This window comes from Aspergillus luchuensis, chromosome 5 (genome assembly GCF_016861625.1).
Source record: "Aspergillus luchuensis IFO 4308 DNA, chromosome 5, nearly complete sequence".
In the NCBI taxonomy this organism is placed as follows: Eukaryota; Fungi; Ascomycota; class Eurotiomycetes; order Eurotiales; family Aspergillaceae; genus Aspergillus; species Aspergillus luchuensis.
Window position 1 is genome coordinate 2,097,398 of NC_054853.1, and position 24,375 is coordinate 2,121,772.

Below are 24,375 nucleotides of genomic sequence, written 5' to 3' on the forward strand. Positions count from 1 at the left end.
AGACATTGAAACAATATACAGGGCATCGAAGCAGTTCTGATTGACGTATATGTTCAGTTTTACCCCTGAAACAAGCTGCACCAAGGTGATGAGTCTCATTTGACGTTAGCCGGCTGATGGAGAGCGTTTGTGTGGTCGGAGACAGTGCTACCGCACCACCAATAGTTTCGCGGAAATTCATATGTTCGTACGCGTCTCCTGTATATCATAGTCCCTCGCTGAATTTCACTTTGGTAGTGATATAATTAGAAGATTGTCTTGAGACAACACGTTCAAACCCTTCGCCAAGAAGCAGAAGCACCCCATGGGCACCTACTGGGAAAAGGTACCCCAAGGTATTCCAGACGTAGGTGGTGTCAGAGAATGTGCCCATTACTCTCATGCAACTTTGCAGGTGACTACTGCAATAGGCACAGAGAGTTGGTGTTGCCCGTTCAACACGCGTCATGGCTCTGTAGCTTCTCGTCAATTGAGAAGGCTTAAATCCAGGACAGACATAGCGTGCCATTATTCGACTTTTCTTGGCTTATGAGATTGTGCGTGACCATCTCCGTTAGGATATCTCTGCATGTGGTAACCAGGGCTGCATGTAGAGAGGAATATCCAAAACGTGTCGACAGACCAATTTTGTAAGGGATGGTGTTCTCATTCATCCCAGCGACTTCGAACTTCAGCTTAGCTCTGCATGCATAAGGGAATTCGAGTCTGGGTGATGCAGTCACCTTGGCAGATTGAGACTCTCTGCTGCCCGTCGAAGCCCCTTCCATCGAGCGTCGAGAAGAGCACATCAATTTCTGGAGCTAGAACCAGACATGTATTGCCGTGTTTGAGTGGTGGTATGCCTGAATGCTTTCCTCCGAGACTAGGTGGTTATCGCTGAAACGGAGAAGGTTGTGCGAAGCCAAAGACGGCAGCAGCCCGGGAGAAGAAAGCCCGCAGCGACGGTGTATCGGAGAGCAATATAGAATTATTGCCCACCAGGGCGATTCCACGCCGCCATTTGGGCGATTTTAACTTTCTTTCTGATTTCGGAAGTTTGTTTATCAGTGCCGTAATTGTGGATTTCCGCGATTTCTTCCTTAAGGACAAGAGAAGCAAGACCTGACCAGATCTTTCTTCCCAGCAGTCTGCTGCCCAGGTTTTCATAACACAGTAGCATAGTCCACGATGTGATCCATGTGCTGCCTCGATCTTCTCAATGAACGAGCCATCGGCCGGTTATAAATATATGAGTTTAGCATAACTTTGAATGAGAATGCAGAAGCGACATTATGTTCTTATGTTCCTGACTTTGACGCTCTATTCTTATAGTATACCCGTTGCGTTTTTCGCTTGCAACTGGATGACGTAGGCAAGAACGTGTCAAGTTTTCATTTGGTGCAGGACACATGCTTTCCGCAACCTGGACGGTCATGCGAAAGGATCGCTGTGCCATCATCATTGAACGAAACCCATGGTTCCGTCGGTGAAAATGCTGACCCATTGGTCGTTTCCAGTATTATTCCTCATAGAGCAAACGCCAGCACGTCGCGTTCGCATTTGTATTGCGATAACTGGGTCTCAAGATCCTTTTCAATCACAGGGAAGAGCCGCTGGGAAGTATATAGAGTATGGAATCTCCCATAAGTTGCCGGTTAGTCTTGGGTGAAGGCTTGCGCGGGTTCTAGGCCGGCGGGATGGAGCTCCTCATAAGTGTGGCCCAGCACTGATGCGGTGAGAAAGTCGATAAGTGTCACTTCGATAGTCTCACTTTCAGGAGGCTGTTTCCCTCATCAAGTCAGCGAGCTTATGAATCCCTGGCTCTAGGCCTTAGCTGCTTGTATATAGGCTAATATGTCTGAAAGGAACTGGCATAATTTATGACCACATCTGTTGCCATTATACCTCGCTGTACAAGACATTTATTTTGGGTGTATCGTCCGGAAACCCAGGGGATATATTGCATGGCTGAGAGCGAGTGAAGTGTGCTGGAACTCCCCAAGATGTGCCGGAAGCAATGCTTGACCTGGCAGGTTTTATATGTTTATGACAGCAGTCTGCGAATATTGGTGTTCGCAGTGGGCTTTGGCGACAAACTCGTATGCCTTTCGATTAATGCACCCAACCCATTCATGGGTACCGACATACAGGTAAGGTCGGTTGTGTTGACACATGAGGTGATTAGCCGCTCGAGGAATCTTGAACGAGAGAAGACTGAATGTAATGGTGAGGACGAAAGATGTCACCATAGTTTGTCTTTCGTATATTCATTGCTTTCTCGAAAGCAGTGTACTCTTGGGTAAGTTGCCAGTGTTGTTTGTTCCGGTGATGGCAACTAGTACTGCCAAAGGTCATTCTGGTTGACGCTATACCGAAGATGACGTCGATTTCATTTTTTCCTTGAGGCGCCGAGTTGTCTGGGGCCTATCAAGATCAAGTAGTCTCCACTGCTGCCTGAAGACATGCAGGCACTCAACTCGACCTTCGAGTTCACGGAGAATCCGTAGACTTCGCTGGTGATTACAAAGACGTATGTTAGTTTGTATAATGGGTCAAAGGGGCTTTATCTCTTCTTCAATCTGCGAAATGAGGATGCTTACGATAGCTTTTTATCCAACTTGATGTCTATAAGGCACAGGCTTGATCCTGACGATCCGGTGGAACTCTGAGGGATATATAAAAACATCGAGAGCTGGACTTGCGTAGGGGGCTAATAGAGTCTGGTGTTCGCCAAGCTCACATATAGTGTATGTATGAGGTATCAGTGAGCTGTAGTCGTCTTGTAGTATATAGGAAGAGGCTGAATGGGGTGGGTCGTGATAATGACCACTCAATCGCGACTATAGCCTTATATCGATGGTAAGTTGAGGCATAGAAGATAGTATCGATGGATTTGGCCCGAGATGATGATGAGATGAGATGTTTGAGATGAGGAAGAAAGAGAAGAGAGGGAGGTGAGAACGGGAATATTTATACCTTTGCAGAGCAGCCCATCCGTCACTGAATCCAGACATCTTCACTCCATATCTTGCATCTACGTGAAGTTGTAGAGATGTAGTGACGTGTAGCAGTGACGGACCATCCGTGACTGATCTAGCTGTCTGTGACTGCTTTTGCTCTCCGTGACTGCGTTGATTGCAGTGAACCAACTGCTCGGGAAGGGATGAAATGAAGCTCAAGCGGGTCAGGGAATGTCCCAAGCAACACTAAACGAGTCAGCGCCGAGTCAACGATCCACTCGGTCTCAGCCGCTGCCAATAGTCACAAATTGGTGCCAATGGCGACTAAGCATCCCGTCCACTTTTAATTAAAGTGATCAGCGGTTCACGAATTCACATTCTCGATCAGGTACAGATCCGATTCCTATCTTCCTGGGCACAATGAAGGCCCACCTCTGGATTCACGATAAAAATCTGGTGACTGCCAACTCAAATGGCATTCTCCGTCACTCTACCCCTGCCGTTGTTTAATTCTCCGAACCCTAAAGCAACAACTTTCCGCCAAAATGCATCTATCATCGCTGCTCCTAGCATCCACGGCCATCCTACCAGCCTTAGGCTACAGCATCAACGACTTCTCCTGCAACAGCACCGAACACCCGAATCCCGTTGTGCTCCTACACGGGCTAGGCGCGACCTACTACGAAGACTTGAATTACCTGCAAGGTTGGCTACAAGCGCAAGGCTACTGCACCTACGCCAAAACCTACGGTGCATATGAAGGGTTCCCCTTGGTCGGCGGCCTCAAGGCCATCGCCGAATCGGCCACTGAAATCGCTGCGTATATTCGCGAGGTGAAAGAAAAGACGGGCGCCGACAAGATCGATCTTGTCGGTCACTCCGAAGGCGCTTTCCAAACCCTCTACGTCCCTAAATTCGAGGATGGCATCTCGGAGATGCTGGATAAGCTGGTGGCCATTGCACCTCCCACGAGAGGCACCAACCTGGCGGGGATCTATGACATCGCTTATGTTTTGGGAAACCTATCGCGCGATCTGATCGGCGACATCCTGGATACTGTGGGCTGCGCCGCCTGTGACGACCTCGGCCCGGACGGGGCTGCCATTGATCGCTTGAACGACGGCGAGCCTATCGTGCAGCCGGGAAATAATCTAACGGTCATTGCATCGCGGTCCGACGAACTGGTCACGCCAACCTCCACTTCCTTTGTGCATGAAGATGGGGTGACCAATGAATGGGTGCAAGACACTTGCCCTCTTGATCCGGTCGGCCATATCGGCGAGGCCTACGATCTAAATGTGTGGAATTTGGTCAAGAACGCCTTGGACTCTACTCCGAAGCGCGAGTTTGTCTGCTCGCTGGGATCTCCTGGCAGGTGAAGGATGGTATCTGTTGAACGTTGTATATAAGCATTTATCTTTAGATACCCAAGTTACCAGACATTAGTGTCATAATGTATAATAATACCACCGCCATCTCCTTTCACGCTTTTGTCTCATAAATATCCAAGTTCCTTCCATGCGCTCTTCTCTCGTCCACCAGTGTGGACTCAGAGCGCTCGGGAGGCTGTTGGCCTTGGACAAGATTATGTCCGTCCCTAGTGGCCTGTCAGTAGTGAAAGAGGAATCAGAAGTTCTGGGCCACCATACCCAAGCTTCTTGTTGGGCAAAAATAGCGACAGAATTACTATAGGGGCAGAAAAGGCCAGAGCTGCAATAGTGATCGACCTGGATTTGTCAGTCTGATAATGAGTTCGAATCGTGTAGCTCACGTACCCCATCACATCTGAATACTAAACGGCAAATTAGTGTTGAACGGGCAAGGCGAGGCAGATTACTTACAGCTCTGTCAATCGCTGTTCGCTCGGTTGACCCCCATGCTGGGAGAGTACCTGTAATAGAGTTGTACAGCCGATCAACCGTAGATTCACTCACCCCAGACCCCAGATGTAACCGCAGTTGCTGACGCAGCTGTCCTGAGTATATTCCCCCTGCAATTGCAGAGCCTATCCCGTTGCCCAAATATGCGGCCAGCAGGACCAACGATGTGACTTGCGCTAGTTCTGCATGAGACACTGTAATCTGTGCCGCAACAATTCCGACCGTCTCGATAATACCACTACCAATGCCTTGCACCAGTTGCACAATAAACAACTCGGCCACAGAGCTTTCGTTTGTGCGAAGGCGAACCATGGCCCCATATCCAACCATGCGAACGACCGCTCCGATGACGCCAATCCATTTGTAGGATCGTAGGCGGTACATCAGTAAGCCCGTGCCCATGCCCACGAGGGCTTGCATAACCCCGTTCGTGTAGTAGAGGAACTGCGCATTGCGTGGCGAAAAGTTATGCGACACCTCGGACCAAACATACAAATATGTATGGGTGGCGCCAAAACTGATGTTGTCGATGCATACCAGTATCACTGGGAGCAGAACTGAAAGGTTGCGGAAGTAGCGCACAGGCACCACAGGATGCCGGGCAATGTATTTCTCATATGGGTAAAGGCAAGCCAGGATCACGACTCCCACCGCGATCAATGCATCAACCCAGGGGGTCTTCCAACGGCCAGCAGAGGTAGCAGCCAGTGTAATAGGAATCAGAACCAAAGCGAAGCCGGCACTGAGAATAAATAGGCCACCTAGGTCGATGCGAGAGAAGAAACCATATAGATTAAGCTGTTCGTTGAGTACGAGACCTGACCGCTTGGCCCGCTGCTGGAAGACAAGGAGGGTGGTGATAATGAAGCAGGCACCGAAAGGCATCAAGATGGCGAACATGCCGATTCCCCAACGCCAGCCAATGCCATCCACGACGCTCTGCACAATGAACGCGGACACCCAAGGGATGACGAGGAATGGGAGGTAGAGAATATTATAGGCGAAACCTCTCCATCGCATAGATGATAGATCCGAGACAATCGTGGCATTCAAGAAGGATGTGCCAGCCTGCCCAATCGAATAGAGGACGTATCCGCCTGCGTAGGTGCTGAAGTTTTTGGAAGAGGCGCAAAGAATGTAGGAAACCACGTAGCATGTGACGGCAAATACATAGGCTTCACCCCGTCCGAGGACGTCGGAGATCTTGGCGATTGGGGGCTTGGAGATGGCGGAAATAATGCTCGCAGCAGTGTTCAAGGTGGCCAATTCAGCAAGAGCGTCAAAGTCAGATGTAGCAAAGTTACGATAAGTGCCCACGGTCGAGTTGTCTAATTCACTGATAGCCGAACAGCGATCAGAAGGTGCTGTCGCCGCAGAGAGATGATAACTTACTAAATGACCATCATCATCGCCAGTCTGAAAGTGATCAGCACTTATGCTAGAATAGAGATATGACATACATACCCCGCATACAACAGATACCGGCCTTTGCGCCCGCTGACGGCTTCGGCAGCTTGGATCTTTGATGCCCCAGTGGCATCTGAAAATGCTGCACTCGCTTCGTGAACGGTGACATCGATTGTATCGTGCTTTTCATCCTCCGTGGTGAAGGAACTGGGGACGTTTTCCGGTCTCCTAGACGGACGGAAAATTCCGCTCCAGCCAGCCATTGTGGGGATGTGAGTACTCGAGGACAGAATTCAGTTGGGCGGGCCACATCAGGTATGTATGCTTTTCCGTGATGCAGGCGACAGACCGAGATAGCGGAATCAAATACAGTGTCGACCGAGATAGCGGAATCAAATACAGTGTCGAGTGATCAAGCTCATTAGTGCGACAGACCGGACTCACTTATCTCCATCCCTGGCGTTCGCAGATGCAGGCGGTCAGTAGAAAGAGTGGGATTGCGATCAAAATGGCGTCACTCAGACCACGCACAAGCATTGATACACCTTTGACTGGGAGGGCGGATGGATAAATGGAGGAAGGCAGACCTGGTGGACAGCCGAAGAGATCGCCGTGACGAAGACATCAGCTAACGTGACTATGGGCTTGGTGGGGGGGAGGAGGAATGCCAATCCCAATCCATGACCCCAGCGGGTGCGATTTGCCTGCCTTGGCCAGCAAGGGCGCAGGAGAGCCCCCGACTGTGCCGATCCGGGTGAAGATCGACGACTATAGGCCCAAAATGCCCCAAACCTGGTCGCGAAAACGGGCAAACATTTAGTCGGATTCAGCACCGACAACGGCAGTGGGTGAGGAATGTGACCATCAGTGGGCACTTATTGATAAGAAGCTGCATTAGTTACAATGGATCCTGCGGGGGATGGCAATGATCCTCCCAAACTGGACAAGCCCGGCTGCCACGCACGTCCATTTTGGTCGATCGGCGAAGAGGCAGCTGTCAGGCCAATACTGACTTGCTCGCGATTATCGGAGTATTTGATTTTGAGTCAGTGTGAGTAGCATCTCTCCATTTGGTGGCAAGGCAGATGGGGAGGGGCCTGAGTGTTGAGAACTTGAGGAAGGGCTGCGGAGAACCGAGGCTGGAACTTTTCCCGTTTCGGACACTGAGTTGGAGTTGGGGAAACTGTTCCCCGCACGTGATGCATGCGGGACGCGTCTCAACATTTGGCTCAAAAGGAGTATGGGGGATGTTGCTGCAGCTGCATTATTTACTCCGTACTTGTCTCCTGCTTCGTCCTTTGACAACACCAAAGTATACGCCGGGCAGATCAGGCGGAGATCTGCTTAGAAACTTTGATTCTAGCTTATTCGAGTTTGTGCACTGTTTGGCGAGCAGGACATGATCACATAACCTTGTCTCTTCTGGAATGATTGACGCCATCGCTAGGACTAGAGTATATCTGACGCAAGAGAGGAACGCTAGGAAGGAAACTGGCTCTACTGCTGGTGAGCTTCACGTTCGAGCTTGAATTTTAGCTTCAGCATACTCTCCGCTGTTCATCCCGAAGGAAGCAGGCGTCCCAAACCCACTTTGGCATTTGTCATGACCAGGCCACATAATCCGCCATGCCAGCGATCAAATGAGTAAACAGGAAGAACTACAGTGGATACATATCTTGGGATATGGCACCCCTTGCACTGGCTTCCTTGGCTGGGAGCGTGTAGCGGAAGATGGCATCCATCGTAGTCCCTCGCCGATGGACGAGAGGACAGGATAATTATGGCCTTTCTGCCTACTATTTGCTCTGATACACGAATGGTATCGATGAGTTGCTCGACTCTGCCAGTCTGTTCTGCACATAACGGACGCCACGGAATCTGTATGTTTCCTCCGTCGAAGAGCCCAGATGGGGATGAAACAACCAATTTCCAACAAGGACAAATGTCTCCCAGAGTTGAAATAACGTTATCCCATTTATGCGAACGGTAGTACAAATTACATTATCGGTTGTTGCTGTGTCAATCAGGCAACTCGGCCAAAGTCAAGTTTTGGATACCTGCGGGAGCGTGGTTTAGCGTCAGAGCCAGATAGACCAACATCAAATTTATCGACTGTCCGGAGACATTTGATCGCGCTATAAGGGGGTGATCTCTTGCTGAGATGACAGACCCACTGTTCCCAGATGCTTATAGCCACATCTATCATGGATGCTGACCTTGCATTGGGTAGGAGGAGTGTGATAAGGGCATCAGCCAATAACCTCCGGGTTGATCCATGCTAGTCTCCGAAGAGTTTGCTACTAGGCAATTAGAGGAAGGCAGAACGCAGCCTAAGAAAATGCAAGGGATCACAGGCCACCAGCGCTGATCCGCCATCTGGCCTCTGTTTGGTTTTTCCGACCGCGATCTTCCCTCTCAATCTCGGCATGCGCGGCTTATCCTGGTGAGTTGAGCCCCGTGGTTATCCAACCCCCACTTCGGGTTCATTGCAAATCTCTTACTCTTAATTCGTCGTCGTGTCTATGCAGATACTGCAGGCCTTCATATTCAGCTCCAGCTGAATGACCTGTCAGCCCGCCCGGTATCTTGGGTCAACCATGGCTTAATCTACATTTAACTCGTGGGGCACCCTTGATTATCCCCTCGATGCGTACACGGTGAAGTGGATGCCGTGCATTGTCTAGTCTGAGAACACATGGATCCCTTAAAAGCCTCTGAATACGGGTCGTTTCAGGCTCACGTACATACTGCAAAATATGGAGCCTGGCGAAAGGTATTCCATGGCATAGGAATCGCTGTAGTAACTCTGGCAACTCTTGCGTGGTGGACATCGTGTCTCTATCCTGGAGCACACACTGAGATAAATGTCCACTCGGAGTTTAGCTGGGAACAGGTGAGAGACTTCGCATTTGTCGCCAGAAGCATCTGACCGGTAAAGATAACTCCTTCGCAATCACTTGTGTACCATGACTGCTTTGATGGGTTTCAATGCGCCCGTCTCGAAGTGCCCATGGACTACCACCGATCTGATGGTCAAGGACGGCGCTTCGCGATCGCCATCACTCGTCTTCCAGCCAAGGTTCCGGTGACAGATGCCCGATACGGCGGCGCAGTTTTGACGAACCCAGGTATGCTTGGGAATGTCTATGCTATCGTCCTGACTAATAGCGTTTCAGGTGGTCCAGGTGGCTCAGGCGTCGCCCAGGTGCTTGTCAGCGGCAAATCCCTGCAAAAGACCGTAGACTCGGAGAACGACCCAAGTATCGTCGATTCAGAAAGCGCTTCGCGGGACAAGTATTTTGACATCATTGGATTCGATCCCCGCGGGGTCAACAACACGACTCCAGGGTTCAGCTGCTTTCCTCATCTGTTCGCGCAGCGAAACTGGGAGCTTCAAGTGGCAGCCGAAGGCACATTGGGTAGCGCACAGGATGCATTCTGGCATAGCTGGGCTCGCGCGTCTGCCCTCAACACTGGATGCTCTGCCAACTTGTCCACTCCTCCGCAGGATGGAGAGGAGGCGTTGGGCGAACACCTCAACACGCCCCCTGTGGCTAGAGATATGCTTGAGATCGTTGAGCGACACGGCGAATGGCGTGCAGAGCAAGGCCTGCTGGAGCAGCGCCAACAGGATCAGATCCATGGCTATGATCCAGGACAGAGTATAGTAGCGCGAACGCGATGGCAGCGGGGACAGGAGAAGCTCCTTTACTGGGGTCGGTCGTACGGAACCATTCTAGGCTCCACGTTTGCAACTATGTTTCCCGATCGTATTCATCGAGTTGTGCTTGATGCTGTGGTAGATGCCGACAAGTACTATTTTGGGGAGGGGCCCAATGCTGTTGAGGACGCTGACGCCATTTTCGATCAATTTACGCGTTACTGCAATGAGGCTGGAGCAGATGTCTGCCCTTTCTATGCTCAAGGCGGACCGGCCGCCATCAAGGAAACATATCTGGCACTAGAAGATGCTCTCTACAACCGCTCATTACCAGTACCCGCCTCCGCTACACGAGGACCGGAAGTCGTGACGTGGAGTGATCTCAAGGTCGTCCTGCGAATTGCTCTGTATCAGCCACTTTATGGATTTCCTCAGCTGGCAGAGATAGCGACCGAGATATCGCAGCAAAGTGGCGCCACCCTTGCCGACTATAAAGTCAAGGGCCGCTCCCCGTCATGCCCTTCCGATCAATGTCTTCAAGCTGGACCATGGTCTGCTGAATGCCAAGTGTCGGGTCACAATGAAGCGTATTCGAGCACAGCCATTCTCTGTGCCGATGCGGAGTATTTGCAGGATGCTGACGAAGATGAGTTCCGGCGCTCCTGGGCGTCGTTGCAGGAAGATAGTGCCATGCTTGGGGATTACTGGGCCAGTCTTTTGATGAGCTGCGTAGGATGGAAGGTCAAGCCGAAGTGGAAGCTTACAGGTAGTAGTATTTTTGTAACCTGGACCGTTCATTACTGAGCTTTATAGGGCCATTCGCAGCCAACACCTCCCATCCACTGCTCTTTGTCAGCAATACGCTCGACCCAGTGACTCCTCTGCGGAGGTAATTTCCCTGTTCCCTGGGAAACTTGGCATCGAGGCTAATCGGTTGCAGTGCGCGCAAGATGTCCGAGAACTTTCCTGGCTCGGTGCTTCTACAGCAGGATTCCGAAGGCGTAAGTGACCTCACATGTCAAGGGTGATGAACGATCTGACTCTACTAGCACTCAACGTTGGCGGCGCCATCCGTATGTATTCACAAGAAGATTCGTCAATACTTTCAGACAGGAGAGCTTCCGCCTCCTGGTGTAGTATGCAAAGCAGACGTGAAGCCCATACTGAAAGCGTCGCCTTCGGCACAGAAGGGGATGAATGCCGAGGACCGGCAGCTATATGAAGCACTAATGGAGGAAACGCGAAGAATGGCAATACCACGGCTACCGCTGTAGATTTGGGATGTCGGGGTTAATGTGTTTGCTCAATGTTTCTGCTTCTCTCGCATGACTCATGACTCAGTCTATCCAACACAGGTTTCGAGTGTATATAGCAGTAGAACATCCCGGAGCAGGAGAGTGAATAGATATTTCCACAGGCTATATGACTGATCACATTCAATAAGTTCCATGTCTTTCCAACTCCAGGCACTTACGGAATAGTCATGAACCAAACTTGGTCGAGCATCCATAGCGATGCGGTGCAACCTCGGTTCAGATCCGTCGGGTAACCTTGATTACTTGCTTTGGTTCAACCCCGCGCTGGTCAGATAAGCATATCTTCTCCTCTTCTCTCCCCTCATCCCTTCTTCTCTTTTCATCATCAGACCCCTGCGTTAATTGCCATCCCCCCACCATCAAGTTGTTTCATTTCAATCGCATTACTACATCAATATGGCCCCTCCCACCGCCACCGAAACCACCATCTTCTCTCCCGTTCCCACCCAAACCCATTCCACCCAAGAATCGGCTGCCGAAGCCGCTAAAGTGAAGAACACCCCCCAGAAATTCCCACAACCACCAGTCTTCGAAGACAAGTACAAGGAGCGCGAGTATCTCAAAGGTCGACTGGCAGCCGCATTCCGCATTTTCGGCAAGAATGGCTACGATGAAGGTATGCCATCATCACTCATCCCTACTACGCACATCCGAATAACCTCGGCTCGATGGGATTGGCAACTCATACTAACTTTTGTTCCAGGCGTGGCAGGACATATCACACTCCGTGATCCCGTCGACCCAACCACCTTCTGGGTGAACCCCTTTGGCCAAGCATTTTCGCAGATCAAGGCATCCGACTTGATCCATGTGAGCCACGCCGGGGAAATCATTGGCGGTGGACCTGTCCGGCTGCTCAATGCTGCTGCTTTTATGATTCACTCGGCCATTCATGCTGCTCGGCCGGACGTGCTCTGCGCTGCGCACAGCCACAGCATTCACGGACGGGCTTTTTGTACTCTCGGACGGCCGCTGGATATCATCACGCAGGATGCGTGTGCATTCTACAATGTCAGTGGTACCCTCTAGCAATAGAACCTTCAACTAACCAGAGCAGGATATCGTCCTGTACAATCAATTCAACGGCATCGTGCTGGCCGAAGAAGAGGGCAAGAGCATTGCTCAAGCCCTAGGCACCAAGAAAGCCGCACTGCTGCAGAACCACGGGCTTTTAACTGTAGGACAATCCATCGAGGAGACGGTGTTCTGGTTCGTCAGTCTAGAGAAGTGCTGCTACGTGCAGCTCATGGCCGACGCCGCAGCCGCAGGCCGGGGCGGACAGACCGTCAAGGTAGACGAAGCGGATGCAGCATTCACATACAAGTCCGTCGGCACACCAAAGGCAGGGTATTTTAGCGCGAAGCCCATGTTCGATTTGATCCACGAGGAAACCGGAGGAAGCTATCTGAACTAGCAGCTACACCTCATACCACAATACCATGCTCCCACAAATGCCATACTACTCCCTTCCCATCCTCTCCCACACCTCCTTAACCTCCCTCCCATTAACAGCCGTAAGCGGCTCCCCTACGACCTCCCCATCATCCCCAGTCACCTTCAAAATATTCTCCATGGCCAACCTCTCAAACCCAATCCTAGTCTCCACCGCCCCGCCCCCAACATGCGTCGTAAGAGTAACATTCTCCATGCTCCTCAACCTAGCATCAACAACGGGCTCAAACTCATGAACATCCAACGCCGCAGCAGCCACCTTCCCAGACCTCAACGCCTCCACCAAATCCTCCTCAACCACCACACCCCCCCTCGCCACATTAACAATCCTCACCCCATGCTTCATCCACCCAATCTTCTCCCCATCAATCAACCCCCTCGTCTCCTCATTCAACGGACAATGCACCGACACACAATCCGCCTCCTCCAACACGCCCCTCACCCCACCCCCCCATCTGACCCCCAACTCCCTCTCCCTCCTCTCATCCACCCTCACCGCATCATAATAAACCACCTCCATCCCCAACGCCCCCCTCACCTTCCTCACCACCTCACTCCCTATCCTCCCCAGCCCAATAAGCCCCAACACCTTCCCCCTCGGATTCACCGACACGTCCGCCAAGTTCTTATGACACTCCATGAACTTCTCTTCATCCCCGGACCTCGCGGCAATCTGCGACGCAGTAAAGTTCCGGAATACGCTCAGGATCATGTATAGTGTTGTGTCGGCGACGGCTTCGTCGGACGCGCCCGCCCCGTTCGTGTAGTATATTCCGCGCGCCGTGAGCGATGGGATGTGAATGTCGTTGTAGCCTGCTCCGGCGGAGGCGAAGATCTTTACGCTCGGTGGGAGGAGAGAGATTAGTTCGGTGTCCCAGGGGGACATGGTTTTGCCGGAGGAGAAGTGCGGGCGGAGGAGGGCGGTGATGGGGCCGTATCTGGGTTCCAATTTGTTAGTAGAATTCCTTTTTTGTGAGGGGAGGGGAAAGGGTATACTTGTCAGACTTCAAAGCCTCGATAAAAGCTTCTCGCGTCGGGGAGGTGTCCCGGATGATGGTGAAGCGGGTGGAGAGGGGCCCGTTGTAGAGGTCGTGGTTGTAGGCGATGGGGTCGCCGAGGTGGAGGATTATTGGCTTGGTCATGGTGGAATTAGTTGGGGTGGTGTTATATGTTGAAGATATGATGTACGTATTGGTAGAGGAAACTGAAAGATGAGTTTTGGGAATTGTAACAGTATGTATAGTTGTGATATAGATAGTCTTGCGGATAATTCTCCGATTCGACCTCGGACTTGTTTCCTGGATGATGATCATCAGGGTTGAGGAGGGTGTTTTTTTACCCCGACTTTGTTTCTTGTTTCTTGTTTCTTTCAGTGGAGAGTGGAGAGGTCCAGTACATCTGTTATCATGTCCAGGTTTTAAGTCTGCTCAGATAGCTGGGATAGGTTCTATGCTGTTTCTTCTACTCTCCCTATACTTTCGTATAAAAGGTGTCAATATCCTAAGCCTTCTTATTACTAACACACAGTGATACTATTAATGTCTATGGATTGGATTGTAGGCTGCATATTATGCTGCTCGATAGCACTCTGCTCACAGTCTCGCCGTGTAGATCAAATGCAGTGTGATAGGGCTTGTCGATCTGCTATTTGGTGGGACAGCTTTTCGATGCCGGAGCTTTTCTTAGTTAGCTTGGAAGAAAAAGATGGCATATGAAGGTCAAGCAGTATCACGTACTAGGCTGCTAGCTTTATAACAGCTAGGGCCATCGGAGGGCGTTCTTCTTCTCAAGGGGTGAACTCGAGCTTTCGCCGACTAATGGGACATATATTGCAATGAAGAGTCATGAACTCCCAACCTCTGAATTGGTTGCAATTTATTGGGATCATTGCGATGATGACGCCTTTAAATGAGACTCTGGATTGTCCGGTTCTGTTACTTACCACTGAGACCTTCCTGAAGTGAACGAAACACCATGCTTCTGATGCTAAAGAACTCAATTGACATGCAAGACGTTCAATACCTTCTTGTTCCGCCAACTGTAGCTAGTTCTGCCGATGATTCAAGACAACGATGGTTGAGAGAACCAGCTCGACCAGGTCCTCTGGTCTCTGCAAAGGGCCATCAGTGGCCGTTTCATACTTGCAATGCAGATACCGATGATAATTCTCGGATCAGCTGGCAGGATTCCCTCTGCAGCTACATGGTAGACTGATGTCGTGGTTCCCACTGTGTGAGAAAAAAGGTAAGCATGGGGCTCATGTGTATCAGTCAAGCAGCTCGACCGAGATACCCGTAGGGGGTGTATCATCGCAGTGATCAGTCAATCCACACAGACTGTAGACAGAAGTTTCAATGACAATAGATATCAGAGTAAAGTACAAATTCCATGACCGGCAGGGCCATATTACCAGGGGCGAGGTTATGATTCGACGAGCATTCTCGAGGACAGCACATTACTCTTTCATCGATCGGCATTGTGATCATGAGTCAGATGGGTATTATGGAATGAAGAGGCAAGTAACCAGCAGAGCGATGGAATAATCTGGATGAACCAAAAGTGCGACCGCTGCTATGGCTGCTGGTGTTCAGCAACAGGGGGGACCCGGAAGCGGGAACACCGAAGATGCAAATAAAGCAAAAACAAAAAAGAATGACCTACGCAGGATTCGAACCTGCAATCTCTTGATCCGTAGTCAAGCGCCTTACCATTGGGCCAGCAGGCCTTGTTGTTGTAATTCTCCGTATAAAATGGTTGTATAACCCTTTATTATTCTGCGACTGCGTTATGTTCGTGTTCATGATCCTTGTGAAACACAACAATATTCATCGGTCGGAACTGCAACTATCGGTTCATTTGTCTCCTACTGCCTATTCTCGGCTTCATACAGGCTACCTGCATCATTTGTGAGCAATCACTACCCCATAAACCCATCCCATCACGGTAGTCCTCAGCACAAGTGATCAACATCAAGCAATATATACCCCGTGAAGCCAACCCGCAACACCCACCATCACCACCTACACTACTACCAGTGTGACAGTGGCAATCCACCAACCTGCAACAAAATTAGGTAGATACCGGCCCCTCCCCCCTAGCCGAACTCCACCTGAAGTACCCACGAAGTACCTCTGCCGTACCGACATAGCCACCCAGACCAGACCAGATTAGACCCGACCAGTCCAGTCCAGTCAAGGCAACAGTGCAGTCCAGCTCAGCTCAACTTCAGCATTCCATGGGCGGTTGGGTTGCGGGGGTGCCAAGGATCCGGGGGATGATCATGCAACAACAACAACAACTAACCTTTTTCACAGCCCATTCCCACCACTTCTGACTGGTCAACGTCGGGCGGGGTAAGACGACTCTGAAGTCTACTTGCATCGCCAGAAACAAAGCCACCGCTGCTTTTCCCATCCAATGATCGGGTGACCCAACCCCCCCTCCCTCCATGACTGGAACGGTGTTGTCTACCTACTATCCTCACGGATGTCATCCCTAGTTAGTTACTTATTAACCGGATGGGTCGGAGGATGGCGACGAAAGGGAAACTTTAATAAATTGATGGGAATCTGGGGTAACTTGTTGTGGCCCACTTTTGCCATGACGGGTACTACGTACTAGGTACCCATGGAGGTGAAGAGTGGGTTGCTTAAGCTCTTGTGGGGAGAGTAGTAGTATATGGATATACTAGATGTTAAACGTTGATCAGGGCTAGCTAGATGAATACTGCGATGAGAGTCAACTTCACAAAGTAGGGGATGGTTAGATGAATGTGATCAGACCACCACCACTACCGCACCCAGAATGTACTTCAGAGGTAGTACTGTGGTATGAGGACAGCCGCTGACGCAGCGTGGTGTGATCCAATGGGTTTGATGTAGATTACTCTTACTTACTTTACTGTGCTGGCTACTACCTAACTATCCCTGTCGCGTGTGCTGCATTATTGTGCAGCTGGTATTAATACACGGCAGACAGACAGGCAGCCAGAGACACTCCAGTGAAAGAGAGCAGAGAAAGGATGATCACACGAGTGCCACCACCCCTGGCCAACAGGTAATAACTAGTGAAAAAGACACAACAGGGATTTAGAATGTCTGCCCCTCTTTCACTAACGATGCATCAAGTTATTGTAAGTAATTGTTTCTTGTATTTATGGCCATTCCTGGGTGTGTTTGTAATTGTGTCTTTGTTAAATACATGATGAATATTGGTTCCAATGCAACCCAAAACGCGTAAAAACTCCGTCATGTCATGATTCCATTCCCTCTCCTTGTTGCATATTCCATCCCGTGCCGTCCAAAGTACCTGACCCTAGAGGGTAACCCAAATAAAATAGGAAAAAAAGAAATGATGTGAAATGAATGGTCGGTAATAATGAGGATGTAGATCGCTGTCTCGGACAAGTCCCCTCCTCTATTCCAGTTTCGTGGCTTTCAAAGCACCAATAGCGGTAACCAGACACGCTCGCTCACTCGCTCGCGGAGGAGGTGGATTTATTTCAAGCGACGCATGTAGCGTAGCGTCAGATAGACCGCGCCCATCGTCGTGTAAGCGGCACCCCCTGCAGCAATCCAGACCGGCTTGTGGACGCTAAACGAGGTCGAGATGAGCTGTGCCCTCCTCCTGCGCTTCTCTAAATGGGCTATTAGGGTGCCTTTCTTCTTACCATACTCTTTGTGTTGTGATGGAAAACCTACCTGTAGTCAAGAATCTGTTTCTCAAAGTGGCCAGCTGCTGTCTAGAGTATGCACCGACAGACGAGCCCATAGACGAGAGACCTTGGATAGCAGGGGTCGACATCTTGAATAGTCGCTATTCTTGTAGTAGTTTCTTGAAAATGGAAGAGTAGTTACAGCAGAGACAATGAGAGAACAAGATATCTTGATCCTGATATTGATGAGAACAACAGGTGAGTTGGAAGGTATCACTCTCTATTGTCTGGCCGGGTGACACAAGGTTTATATGCTCTTCCTCGTAACCCGGATGCGGGGTAGTCACCAGATGAGAAGCTGCAATACAGTAACAGCTGGCTCGACCTCTCGTCATCCCTGTCTTTGTTGATCCGTGTCTCGTAGGTTACATTCTGGAGGGTGGTGATTGGAGGTCATCGTTGGGCCTGTCCGGTGTTGGCGCTCTCTCGCCCCTGGAACGGGCGTGAGCTATCACCAAGTACGGCATGCAATACCGACCAAGCGATCGAGTACATCACAGGTACATCTGCCGCTGACTGGGCGCTTTTGGATGTGATAGGATGTTCTTCATATGGGCTGGGATGAGGGTGGCGTTGTCAGTAATTAGGGCCTCGCTGCAGCCCAAGGCAGAAGTACCGTGAAGGACTGTGTTGTAGCTCTACAGCTCAGTCTATGCCAAGTAGGGACTTAGATGATTGCTGACTTGCACTGAGGAAGGAAACTATAATCGTCCGATTGAGTTCAATATATGACACCGAGATGGGGATCTGTAGACACCGGTAGATTGACTTGCCGGTTTCATGAGAGGCGTTGAGTACCATGAACAGAGTCAGGCCGTAAGTTTGACCATGCCATGGCAGCAATGCTTGCATCTTGCCTACGGTAGGGTGTGTTTCCCCGCGATAAATGCAGACATATTGACTAGCACCAGCTGTGCAGATGGCCTGATGCGAGAAGCTTCCAGTGTAGATTCTTTCCTCGTATGTAGATGTATAAAGTACATGACGATCACTTGGGATGGGACCATGTATGGTAACTGCTCCGGCGAAATTAACAGCATGCGAGTAGTGAATTTACTTCATTCCAGCTCCTTCCCCGCAACTGCAAAGCCATTGCACGCTGACGTCTTCACTTATGCAAGGATGGGATGAAAATCTCACGTGTAATTTATGCCGCCACTCAACTGCATGTTGCTTAGTAAAGAGCTCCCAGCTAGATGTCTTTGGATTCATCAAAAAAGCGGCTGGAACTCGCTCCCAAGAAAAGGCTTATCCATGTGTCGATATTCCAAAGTACCGCAAATTAGGGGCCCCTAGAAACTTGCGACTCGACAGGAGTGTATGTTTCTGGTAATGTCAGTAGGCAACTTTCACTTGTCACAGATGTTATTCTCATAGTCCTTTCCTCTCACACATTTTCAGTGGATGCTATCCATCTGTAATACACATGATGTATGCGACAGAAGCGTATGGAAGTATTCATAGCGTAAAGGGAGACTGGACCACACTCTGCTAAGAAATACAGTGAGCAAACCTGCATAAATGGCAAAGACGAGACAGGTCTTGAAAGAGTCTGAGCAGTCTCATACTGATAGTTTGTAAAGCTTTGCGCTCGAATACCAGTGATAGGACTCAGAACCCTGGATTCGCTCCAGATGCAGTGATCTTTCCAACCTCCGCCATCGCTCCTCGGTTAAGAAAAAGGCTTTCTCAGTATGCCATAACAATTCCTGCATTGAGTACAGCTTTGTCTGTGAAAAGGACAAGCCAACGCCTCTCAGGCAACTTCAATGCTTGATGTCCAAATGTCAAATCCATCATACACCAGTGCCGCGATAAGATAGCATTCACGTGACCGCAATCCGTTTCAAACAAAGTTTGGCCGACCGTCAATCCTCACTTCTCGCACACCATGGCTGCCCCGCCAAATGTGAGAACTTACACCAAAATAACAGGCACCCCCGACTATGATGATCCGACCTTCTGGGATACGAAGTTTGCCACTGGTCGGGATGTCGGGGAGTGGCTGAATTCGGGAGAAATGCTCATCGATGCGGTAGTATCTCACCTGGAGAGCCGCTCGGCAACGAACCCAAGAGTGCTCCATCTGGGGCCAGGCATCTCGAAGCTGGGAGTTAAACTTTGCGATGAATTCATTAAGCGCAACTGGGCCGGAAATGGCATCGTGGTGCGTGCTTGACGTGATGGCGCATTGAGCCATTGGAACATTACTTAACTCATCTTTGCGACAGAACGTGGACTTTTCCGCCGAAGCCGTTCGCCTTGGGCAAGAGACCGAGAGCAAAAGGAATCCATCACATGCGATGGGCTGGGTGCAAGCTAACTTGCGGTCTTGGGCTGATGTCTCTAGATTAGCTCCTTCCTCGCCCTTCGACGTCATTCTCGACAAAAGCACAAGCGATGCGATTGCAACATCTACGCCCGTTACCTTCCCTTTACCCTCCGACGCATCGAGTACATGCCCGACGGTACAAGAGATTGTGGATAAACATGGAGCGATAGAGTTGTCTCCTGTGGAGCTATTGGGTCTACACCTCGCACCCCTCGTGCAGAAAGGGGCCCTCTGGGTCACTCTATCCTACTCGACCATGCGCTTCGATAATTTGTCTCATATGGCCCAACACTGGACTGTCGTTTCCCGGACGCCTTTCAAAGCACCCCAAGGAGAGACTTCATCATTTGCTTACGCGCCTGAGGTTTTCCACTGGATGTATATCCTCCAACGGAAGTGAGATCCACCCCACTCCATATGATTTGCGACTATAAATAGCCCGGATTACTGGATAGTGGCACAATAGCCATCCGACAATGGAATCGGTTACCTACCACACGGAGCCATCAATAACGCCAGTGCGTGACGGATGATACTGGACGCGAAGGAGTCCTGGTATTCACAGTAAGTCAGGTGTTCACCGCTGAGCTCCTTTATGTCACCTTTAGGCGATTCGTAGTAGACAAGATTCCGTAAAAGCCGAATCTCGGGGCTTTTTTGGACAACAGTTGCCCAATTAATAGTAGCACTTTGCATAGTTCTCGAGCAACCCATGATGACGGCAACCTATAGTATGTATTGCGCCTAACTTATGGACTCCTAGAGAATAGTATGGCTTGAGCCTAAGTATATTTGAAGAATACAACGAGGCTTAATAAACAAGGGATGTGGCAGGGTAATTTTGACTTGGTAAAGACTATTGCGACTGGCAAATGCTATCATGTGAGTCGGGACAAACGTAGCAAACAATTTCGCGTTCAATTGCCCAAAGCCATACATTTGATCATAGTCGAAAGTTGCTGTTCCAAACCTCAATTTGCTCGAGCCAACTCTTCCTTCTCAGCAGGATCAAGCAGTCCCAGAGCTTCCCTTCTAGTCGGAGCCTTGGGATCAAAGAATGGCTTCTCCGCAAGCGCCGTGACTCTGGTACCGTGTCTAGGCTCGGAACCTTCATAGTCCCAGCTGGCATTGTGGATGGTAATGCTAATCATATGTCAGAACCTCTCGAGAGCTCATAAGATGCAAGTTACTGACCGGTTGTCCCATAGTGCGCTTGTCCCAGGGCTCCATTTGAAGCGAACCTGGATGTCAATGTTCTTCTCATATACATCGCACAAATACCCCAAGATAACATCACTTTCCGCCTTGTCGAGACCAACAATGCGGTCGGTCATGGCTCGGTTCACCCATAGCGCTTTCCAACCCGTGGCAGGGTGAACGCGGACAAGGGGATGCTCACGCTCGACGTATTTCGGGCCTTCTTCTGGATGGGCGCGATCAAGATACGGGTGGCTGGATCGGTAGATGGCTGTTTTACCATCGATCATCTTACGAAACGCAGGCGACAGCTTCTCATAGGCCGCGTAACCACTCGCCCAGAGTGTGTCTCCGCCGATGCTGGGAATGGTGTCATTATGCAAATGTGTTACACCTGCAGGCTGACGTTCATGTACGAGATCAGTGTGCCAACGTGAGGCTCCTCCAGGGCGACGGAAGTTAGCAGGAGTCTCCGTTGCCTGCAGAGCTGGCCAGATGACTGTCACTCCGGCGACGCCAGGTACTTGGGGAACTTGTGGCTGGATAAGGTCGAAACTCAGTTAGTCCGCTGGATACTGACATGCAGAGGCATAGTGGGCTTACATGGACCTCGATCTCGCCAAACCATTCGCCAAGCTCTTTCTGCTGCTGGGGAGAGATATCCTGATCCCTGAAGAAGACCACGCTGCGTTCAGCGATCAACAAGCCCAGCTCATCCTTCTGCTGGTCCGTCAGGTCTTTCAACTGCAGTCCCACGATCTCCGTGCCAATGTGTCGGGTCAAGTGAATGACCTCTTTTGCTGCAGACAAGAGTGCCTTCTTTTCTGGGTCCGCGCGGGTGCCTGGGTCCACATGGGCCCGGTCATGATCGCGGATCTTGTAGACGTCGTCTAGATACAAAGGACGAGACGGCCTGTAGGGATATCCCTCAGAGAGATCTATTCCCGCCTTCTCGAGGCGCTTTCGTGATGCTGGTGGAAGCGGAAGCGTTTGCTTCAGTGGTTCCGCAACATCGACTATTCTGGGGTCAATAGGAGCAGGAGCCATGATGATCCAATTGAACTATGAACTCTGATTATAATGTCTTGTCTTATCCGGTTCTACAGCGCTCTAGGGTGATATTTCTATGTAGAGCTTATTGCATACCAAGATTATTTCCCCTCACCATCATTGTCGTGGTACGGGAACGGATCACATCATCACCACCCATCATTGCGCCTTCTGCATCCCACCACCAAGGAATTGGCAGATTGAACGGCTGTCGCGGCATCTCTCGCCTGTACCCCTCTTTTCTGCTGAGTATGCTCTTGTCGATGACTTCTTATCTCCGCTTATCCCAGTGGACAAGCGTGGCCATCCATTAACGGGGTCCCCGGAGAGCATCATCCAGGGATTCGATGGCCTCATCCCCTCTTCATAAGTATTGATAAGCAACAGACGTACCACACACTGCTGCAGGTTCCTCCTGGCTTGGAACTAGGTTATCGCTAGTAGCTCGGTTCGAGCTGTCTCAGATATGACAGGCTGTGGCCAGTCATCAACGGGTAGCGTTGCTATTACACCACACTTGACTAACATAACGATATCGTCTGGCTCCATATTCCTTCGCAATTCATTAGGAACATATCAGACGGCTCGATCTCACTAGATGTCTCTTGTGGCATACCATTGTGTTGTGAGTGGGACAGTATAACCAACAACCACCATGACTCGTGAAATCCAGCAAGTGGCCGTGATCGGTGCTGGCATTAGCGGTGTTGTCTCCGCGGCCCACCTTCTTGCGCACGGGATCGACGTCACTGTCTTTGAACGGAATCATGCAGCAGGTGGCGTTTGGTAATCCCTCCTCGTTCAGTGGTGTGTCGAGCATTCGGGAACTAACGACTCCATCAGGCTTCACGATGAAAGAAAACCACTGGAACCGAATTACCCCGCCATGAAGCCATCTATCTCGGAGAGGCATCGAGACGAGGACCGCAGACATGCTGATGTATTGTCATTGGAGCACGCTCCACCAGGGTGCGTATCTTGATCTGCTTGCTGTACGATCGCTTACACTATCAGGCCATGCTATGATGGACTCAAGAACAATGTGGCCACATCGCTGATGCGGGTTAAACTCAATGCCTGGCCAGAAGGAACGCCAGAGTTTGTCAGCCATACGGTGATGAAGGAGTACATCCAGGACACATCGAAGAAGGCTGGTGCTGAAAGCGTTACGTTATACGGCGCTCGAGTGACCAGGCTGCGCAAGGTGGATCGTAAGTGGGACGTTACGTGGTCGACATTGAAGGAAACCACGCAATCAGGAACGTTGGAGGAACAGGAGGAGACTGCTGTGAGTTATACCATTCCAGGAGGAAGAAACTACTAATATCCTCCTCAATAGAAATTCGATGCAGTAATAGTCGCTTCCGGCCACTATCATGCGCCTCGCGTTCCAGATACTCCTGGATTGTCCAAGGCGAAAGCACAGTGGCCGTCGCGCATAACTCACTCGAAGGGGTACAGAAACCCGAACCCTTACGCGGGCAAGGTATGACACTTTCCTTACGCTCAATTTCTAGGATAATAATAACTAGTAACCATGTTAAGAATGTCTTGCTTATTGGAGGCGGAGTGTCCTCTACGGATCTTGCTCGAGAAATCGGTCCATTGGCCAAAAAAGTCTACCAAAGCACACGGAACGGTGAATTCGATATCTCATCCAGTGTGCTTCCGGAAAATGGCACAAGAGTCAGCGAGATAGAACGATTCGAGATTGCGGCAAAGACTGCTGCAGATGACGAGGCTTTGCCGATCAAGGTACACCTGAAGTCAGGACAGACGCTCTGTGGAATCGATGCGATCATCATCTGTACCGGATACCATATCACGTTGCCTTTTCTGTCGGAATATCACGACGATGCGACACCAGCGGAGAAAGCGAGTGATACAGTCTTAGTGACTGACGGGACGCAGGTGCATAACCTGCACAAAGACATCTTCTACATCCCAGATCCAACCCTGGCATTTGTGGGAGTCCCTTACTACACAGCGACGTTTACGCTGTTCGAATTCCAAGCGATAGCTGTAGCGAACGTTTTCGCCGGAATTGCAGAGCTACCAGCGGAGAGCGAAATGAAAGATGAATATGCCCGTAGAGTTAAGGAGAAGGGCAGTGGCAAGCGCTTCCACTCGTTGAAGGACATTGAAGAATTCTACGTGATTGACCTGCTGGAGTGGATTAACGGATACCGAGCCAAGTATGGACTCACTGCGATCGAAGCTCATTCTGACAATTGGCATCTGGCAAAAGCCGCGCAGAGGGAGAGAACCAATAAGCTGCTGGGGCTTGGCCGGAGACGAGACAGCGGCATCGGGGAGCTTCCGGTGTTGGAGGTATGCAGCTAGACAAGCTATAGAACAGTTTGCATTTTAGTGTAGATGGCACAATTAGACGCAGACACTGCTACTACTTTAGAGCACCAAATACAA

The 24,375-nt window shown here is 50.4% G+C and overlaps 10 protein-coding genes and 1 non-coding gene across 11 annotated transcripts; 5 read left to right on the top strand and 6 right to left on the bottom strand.

The window, feature by feature from the left end:
- Positions 1-479: 479 nt before the first annotated feature.
- AKAW2_50685A (uncharacterized protein) lies at positions 480-788 on the bottom strand (the record flags this gene model as incomplete). Its single annotated transcript, XM_041690530.1, has 1 exon — positions 480-788. The coding sequence occupies one exon, from the start codon at positions 786-788 to the stop codon at positions 480-482; it is 309 nt and encodes a 102-aa protein (XP_041544106.1).
- A 2,696-nt stretch (positions 789-3,484) lies between these two features.
- Positions 3,485-4,318, top strand: AKAW2_50687S (esterase/lipase family protein; the record flags this gene model as incomplete). The annotated part of the gene is made up of 1 exon (XM_041690531.1): positions 3,485-4,318. One exon carries the CDS (start codon positions 3,485-3,487, stop codon positions 4,316-4,318), a length of 834 nt encoding a protein of 277 aa, XP_041544107.1.
- A 103-nt stretch (positions 4,319-4,421) lies between these two features.
- On the bottom strand, positions 4,422-6,489 carry AKAW2_50686A (putative siderochrome-iron transporter; the record flags this gene model as incomplete). The annotated part of the gene is made up of 6 exons (XM_041690532.1): positions 4,422-4,536; positions 4,589-4,666; positions 4,715-4,731; positions 4,781-6,155; positions 6,212-6,235; positions 6,284-6,489. 6 exons carry the CDS (start codon positions 6,487-6,489, stop codon positions 4,422-4,424), a joined length of 1,815 nt encoding a protein of 604 aa, XP_041544108.1.
- Positions 6,490-8,921: 2,432 nt separating this feature from the next.
- On the top strand, positions 8,922-11,161 carry AKAW2_50688S (putative proteinase; the record flags this gene model as incomplete). Its single annotated transcript, XM_041690533.1, has 6 exons — positions 8,922-9,119; positions 9,165-9,354; positions 9,403-10,653; positions 10,701-10,776; positions 10,828-10,888; positions 10,937-11,161. The coding sequence occupies 6 exons, from the start codon at positions 8,922-8,924 to the stop codon at positions 11,159-11,161; spliced, it is 2,001 nt and encodes a 666-aa protein (XP_041544109.1).
- A 438-nt stretch (positions 11,162-11,599) lies between these two features.
- AKAW2_50689S (uncharacterized protein) lies at positions 11,600-12,617 on the top strand (the record flags this gene model as incomplete). The annotated part of the gene is made up of 2 exons (XM_041690535.1): positions 11,600-12,214; positions 12,261-12,617. 2 exons carry the CDS (start codon positions 11,600-11,602, stop codon positions 12,615-12,617), a joined length of 972 nt encoding a protein of 323 aa, XP_041544110.1.
- Positions 12,618-12,662: 45 nt separating this feature from the next.
- On the bottom strand, positions 12,663-13,968 carry AKAW2_50690A (D-mandelate dehydrogenase-like dehydrogenase; the record flags this gene model as incomplete). The annotated part of the gene is made up of 3 exons (XM_041690536.1): positions 12,663-13,076; positions 13,275-13,593; positions 13,652-13,968. The coding sequence occupies 3 exons, from the start codon at positions 13,966-13,968 to the stop codon at positions 12,663-12,665; spliced, it is 1,050 nt and encodes a 349-aa protein (XP_041544111.1).
- A 1,340-nt stretch (positions 13,969-15,308) lies between these two features.
- AKAW2_t50006A lies at positions 15,309-15,380 on the bottom strand. Its single transcript has one exon. It is a non-coding gene; the product is annotated as a tRNA-Arg (tRNA).
- Positions 15,381-17,151: 1,771 nt separating this feature from the next.
- Positions 17,152-17,458, bottom strand: AKAW2_50691A (uncharacterized protein; the record flags this gene model as incomplete). Its single annotated transcript, XM_041690537.1, has 2 exons — positions 17,152-17,291; positions 17,356-17,458. The coding sequence occupies 2 exons, from the start codon at positions 17,456-17,458 to the stop codon at positions 17,152-17,154; spliced, it is 243 nt and encodes an 80-aa protein (XP_041544112.1).
- Positions 17,459-19,260: 1,802 nt separating this feature from the next.
- Positions 19,261-20,101, top strand: AKAW2_50692S (uncharacterized protein; the record flags this gene model as incomplete). Its single annotated transcript, XM_041690538.1, has 2 exons — positions 19,261-19,536; positions 19,601-20,101. 2 exons carry the CDS (start codon positions 19,261-19,263, stop codon positions 20,099-20,101), a joined length of 777 nt encoding a protein of 258 aa, XP_041544113.1.
- Positions 20,102-20,672: 571 nt separating this feature from the next.
- Positions 20,673-21,945, bottom strand: AKAW2_50693A (TauD/TfdA dioxygenase family protein; the record flags this gene model as incomplete). Its single annotated transcript, XM_041690539.1, has 3 exons — positions 20,673-20,844; positions 20,896-21,437; positions 21,502-21,945. The coding sequence occupies 3 exons, from the start codon at positions 21,943-21,945 to the stop codon at positions 20,673-20,675; spliced, it is 1,158 nt and encodes a 385-aa protein (XP_041544114.1).
- Positions 21,946-22,603: 658 nt separating this feature from the next.
- On the top strand, positions 22,604-24,291 carry AKAW2_50694S (putative FAD dependent oxidoreductase; the record flags this gene model as incomplete). The annotated part of the gene is made up of 5 exons (XM_041690540.1): positions 22,604-22,734; positions 22,792-22,917; positions 22,963-23,236; positions 23,288-23,434; positions 23,494-24,291. The coding sequence occupies 5 exons, from the start codon at positions 22,604-22,606 to the stop codon at positions 24,289-24,291; spliced, it is 1,476 nt and encodes a 491-aa protein (XP_041544115.1).
- Between the last annotated feature and the right edge of the window lie 84 nt (positions 24,292-24,375).